Genomic DNA, 5,140 nt, shown 5'->3' on the forward strand with positions numbered 1-5,140 from the left:
TAATTCATACACATACTCAAGTTCTAAAAGTTTCCTCATTGGATTTCCTTCACCATACTACCTGATTCAAGACCCTTTTTCCCTAGGAACTACAAAGAACTCAGTTCCTTAGACCACATTTGATGACCAATTTGCATCTTCACATCTTTTGTTTATTCTTCCAGCACAGAATCCATTAGGCCTTGTTGTTAGGTTACAGGAAGGATTGACAGGTTTAGAACTTAAAAGTCCATGAACTTGTTTGCTCAAAAAAACCAAATTGCGAGCAGGGCGTATAAGAGTGCATGCCTAACTGTTTAGTTTATACAATTTGGAACTTCTATCCCTCTGTATCACATAAGCCATTTATCAACTGTAAATATAAGCTAAAACACAGGGAATGCAGCAGCAAAGCTGTACAATTAACCAGGAGAAAAAGACAAGAACTGCAAGGAGTTTATTATAGACTGAAAATGAAAGTCACAATAGAAATTGAGCACTAGACACACTAAATACAGAGAAGCTTAACATGTGGAATTCCAAACACGACTTTTCAAATGCTGCCATGTCAAGAGTAATGGATGATTCACCTTTCAGCAGAATCTGGATGGAAAATAAACTAGGATTCCAAAGAAAGGAAACAGACATTTCTAAATAAACTGTACTAAGCTATAATGCCATGTTAAAACTACTGATATTTCTCCATTAAATGACCACCCAATAATCTTCCACAAAATAACAATTATGAGGTCAATGTTTGATCAATCTCTTGAGGTCAGTCTCAAGAAAGAGTTAAGGTTTAAACTTCTTATTTCAAGTAAAGAAATGTAGCTGGTTCTTAATCTACATGACCAGGGAAACACCCACTTGCGAAAGAAAGAAATTAAACAACTTGGACCAAAACTCATTGTTCTACGCAGTCAGAGAAAAGGGAAGGTACCAGAAATGACATGAAGTTAAATTTTACAGGGCTATTTGCTCATGCACATGAGCCTGAATATATACAATTCTACAGAACTTTCTTTGGACAACTTTTTGATTAAGAACATCTAGTGAAACTTTCTCCTGAAGATTCCCTATTCCTGAGGGGAAGAAAAGCAAACCAAAAAAACAGTCCAAACAAAAAACAAGGACAAACCCACCAATTAATCTGGTATCTACTGGGCAAAAGAAATGAGCAGCAGTGAGAGTCAGTAAGGAAAACTGTTCCTTATAAGAGCCTTTCTCTTTACACTTGTTCTTTTTCTCAAAAAGATGGCATCTATCTGACCACAAGCCAGTGTCTCAGCTAAAGTTACAAATACAGTGTAAAAAAAAAAAATCCAAACAAAACCATGACACTACAAAGCTTTTTTCTTTGCAGCAAAGGGCAATATGGGAGGAAGAGCTAAGCTGAAGAAAAAAAAAACCATAACCAAAAATCCAAACCCAGCTTTCTTGTGTGTAGGTAGAGCATGGGAGTCTGATCAGATAACTTATTGTGACTATCAGCATCAGTGAAAAAAATACAAGCAATTATACCTAAAGGACTTGTCCTGGGGTGATGTTATGAAGCTGCTTTTTTCCTTAACTGTCTGCTCAATGCCCAAGGATGCTGTGCCTTTGAGATGGACCCGGGGCTGGAGCCACAGGACCCACAGGGTGCGGGGCAGTTTAACAGTGGAGCCCAACGGCTCGGGGGGCTCGGGGGGCTCTGGGGCTCGGGAGGGAGCGCGCCGGGAGCGCTGCGTTAATCTTTGGGTTTCTTTTGTGTTCTGGCTAGCTGGAAAAAGGTTCTGTTGGTTTCTCTTGTTCTTTTTCCCTTCCCTCTCCCTTGCCTCACTGCCTCCCTTCCCTCCTTGCCAGTCTGGGGAGTCTGTGGGTGTGGCCCCGGCTCGTCCGAGCCCGGAGGTCTCTTCCCTCTCTGGGAATTTGTTGTATTTTGAGGGGTTTTTTGTCCTGTTCTACCCTGTTTTGTTTGGTGTTAATAAACAGTTTGTTTTTCCCACTTTCACTTGCTGTGACCCACTTGTCTTACTGGTGGAGGAAAAGAGGAGGCCCTTTTCCCTTTGGAGGACACACTCATTCCAGAGTGTTTCCTCCTAAGTTTTGTCTCCAAAACCGAGACAGGACTGGTCTCCCATTTCTGTTACCCCTTTAATTTGTGATGATCTAGGGCAATGCATTTATTTTTGTCTCGATTCCTTGGTATCTCTCCTTCCCCTCCAAACTCCCACCACCCCTCCCCAAACTCAGAAAACACAGCATTGGTAAAAGTAGGCAAGTAGTATGGGGCATTTGTAACATGTTTTAACAAAAAAAATCCCAACCCCAAACAACACAATAAAACACTCACATCAACTGTCATCCTGCCGTACAAAACCCATCAAGTTAAAGCAGTATCTGACCGTGCCTCCAGTTCAGAGAGATGTTCCATCCAGCACAGATTATACTTCAACAGACATTCTTTACTTTTTATCAGTCACACTATAATCAGATTCAATCAATTCTACAGGAACACAACATGTCAGAGAACCTCATACAGCATTCCAGTACAGAAACACTACTCTACTTTTTGGGTCATATCATCTTGCAAGATAAAAAGCCTAAAGGAAAACCAGAGAGCATGCATCAAAAATTCTAAATGGAAGTCCTCAAGTGTATAATTTTAAGCATTTTAATAAAGATACCACATTCTTTCAAAATGAGAAACAAAATCCAATTCCAGACTATTTTGTCTATGAAAATGATGCATTTCCTAGAGTAGCCACTTCTATGTAGAACTTACAAGCCACAGTGCTATCTATTAAAACAGTAACCGCCCAAGCTATTGAAATTCACTGTTCCAAAACTTGCAGTAATCTCATTTCTCTCGTTTTTCTCACTTCTGAGTAATAGGAAAGGAGTTCTGGTCCATTAACTCGCCCACTCTCTCCTGGAGGAAGTTGACCAACTCGGCTAATACAAAGACATGCGTTTCATCCAGGTCTTGTATGATGAACTTCTTTCCCAAAGCATTTGACTCATCCAGGTAGAGCAGAAACTGCTTCATTGCTGGGTCACTGTAGAGACAAACACACATCAGATTCCACCTCACAGTTACAGTTACAAACAGAAGAAACACCATTTGAAGACATTCCCAAAGATTTTAGGAAAACTAAAATTAATTTCAAGAGTCCCTCACAACTTAAATACAGTTTATGAAGCTTTAGTAAAAGTTGTTTCTTTCACAGTAGTTTTGGTTACTTCAGAGGCAAAAATAAAATGGTAATAAAGTCTAATGAGTAGAACCAGCTGCTTGATTAGCAGATAAGCTTCCCTATGTTGCTGCTAAGGCAGCTTAAAAAAAAATTTCAAACCAAAAGCTTCAGAAGTTTCAAACCAAAACTAAAACTCAAAAATACAACCCTTAATAAGGCAAAACTGAACTTACATTTCTGATTTCAGCAATAGCCTCATAAAAACATGTTTTCTTAAAGCATAAGGATAACCAAAACACAGGAGAACACAGATTTCACTCAAAGTAGTATAGCATAGACAAAGGGCGCTCATATAAGAATTGTACATTTCTCACACCCTAACTGAACAGTCACATCACCTTCTAAATTAAATTTAAATGTTTAGAAAAAAACATTTTGGAATTATGGAGCTGCTTTTGTGCAGTTATAGATTGCAAATATATTAACACATTAAGTGTACAGCAGAAATCTCATACATCATATAATGCTATACTATGACCCCACAAATCTTAAATGATGCTTGTTTTTATTTTGGAGGTAGCCAGGGGCCTGAGTCTCAGTCCAGAGATGAGATTATATGAAAACACGTACATTGCACCTACATCAAAAACTGACATTTACAAACTCCAAACTCCTTTCCAATATGATCTACAAACAGAACCGCATGTCAGCCTTGCATGGCATTCAGTCTAGAACTAATTAAAAAAAAAACAAAACAGGAAAGGAGAAATGAAAGATTACCTCATCTCCCTTAAGAATCAGTAGAGAAATACTTTGTTCACAAACAACACCAAGAAAATTAGTTTGCAAGCAATATAAAGAACAAAAGGGAGCATCTAATATTTTCAAGGAAAAATTGCAAAGGTAACTGGATCGCTTATACTAGGGTAAGTTGTACATGACAAGCATATGGATAACTTATGTATACAGCTAAAATTTTAATTTGTGGACCTTTCAGAAAATATGACAATGTTGGGGGACCATCAGACATGGTAGAATATAGCTTTGAAGCATAATTTCTCATAGTTAATGCTTATTTTAAGTATTTTATATCCTTTTCTCTACTTTGCTAAATTAAAGTAATCTGCAGACTATTATATATTTTACAAAAATTGGGATTTTTATACCAATGTGATTGCTAACATTTTTGCCATCATATTTTTTAGCCCATATTCATACGGAGTTTTCTATTCTTTAAAGAGATTAAGCATAAGTGGAAAACAGTCTCTTGAGAACAAAAATGGGAGCTTGGAATTAGGATTACCTACAACTGCCTCTCTCCTTCTTCCCCCAAAGGTCACACTTTTCTCTGCTTGTTCAGCACCACCCTTCCCCACAACAATTCCTTTTGTCTGGACTCTTCAGTTACTTAGATTATTTCCAGGTCTAAAGAAATACACAGTCTTTGACAGAAGGACAGGCAGTGAATGCTGTTACTCACCACTCAACCAGAACACCTTTCAGAACATTCACCATCTTCTCGGTTCCCTTACGAACGCTGAAGAATCGGCAAGAACAACCCTTGCTTTGGATCGCACCGGCGATCACAGGAAATCTGAAAGCAAACAGACCCCACACACCCCCAACAAACAAAACCAACCAAACACCTCGGTTAAACTCAAAGATTCTTTGCGACAACCCCACTCCCCACCGGAGTTGCTGGTCCCTCCTGCCCTTCATCTCCGCCTTGGGCACAGCGGCTCCCAGGGGATCCGATCCCTCCCGCCCGTCCTTCAGCTCCGCTTTGGACAGCGAGGCTCCGAGGGGATCCGGTCCCGTCCCTCACCTCCGACGCGGACAGAAGATTTCCCCGGGGCTCCGATCCCTCACACGCACCTTCCGCCCCGCCGCTTCCCGGCCGGCGCACACGCATGCGCACGCGCGTGCGCCGGCCCCCGGCAGCGCCCGCGGATTGGCCGGGGCTGCCGGCGGCGTGATGGCGT

At 40.6% G+C, this 5,140-nt stretch overlaps 1 protein-coding gene across 1 annotated transcript; it reads right to left on the reverse strand.

Annotated features, from left to right (window-relative positions):
* Positions 1-413: 413 nt before the first annotated feature.
* GTF2H5 (general transcription factor IIH subunit 5) lies at positions 414-5,089 on the reverse strand. The gene is made up of 3 exons (XM_069010597.1): positions 4,984-5,089; positions 4,639-4,752; positions 414-3,020 (listed from the first exon to the last, which is right to left on the reverse strand). Exons 2-3 carry the CDS (start codon positions 4,671-4,673, stop codon positions 2,840-2,842), a joined length of 216 nt encoding a protein of 71 aa, XP_068866698.1. The 5' UTR covers positions 4,674-4,752; positions 4,984-5,089; the 3' UTR covers positions 414-2,839.
* Positions 5,090-5,140: the final 51 nt, after the last annotated feature.

Source organism: Aphelocoma coerulescens, chromosome 3 (assembly GCF_041296385.1).
Source record: "Aphelocoma coerulescens isolate FSJ_1873_10779 chromosome 3, UR_Acoe_1.0, whole genome shotgun sequence".
Taxonomy (NCBI): Eukaryota; Metazoa; Chordata; class Aves; order Passeriformes; family Corvidae; genus Aphelocoma; species Aphelocoma coerulescens.

Coding starts and splice junctions, on each gene's coding strand:
- GTF2H5 (XM_069010597.1), bottom strand. CDS start 4,673: ATGGTGAATGTTCTGAAAGGTGTTCTGGTTGAGTG. Junction 3,021..4,638: donor AAAGGTGTTCTGGTTGAGTG/GTGAGTAACAGC, acceptor TTGTCTCTACAG/TGACCCAGCAATGAAGCAGT.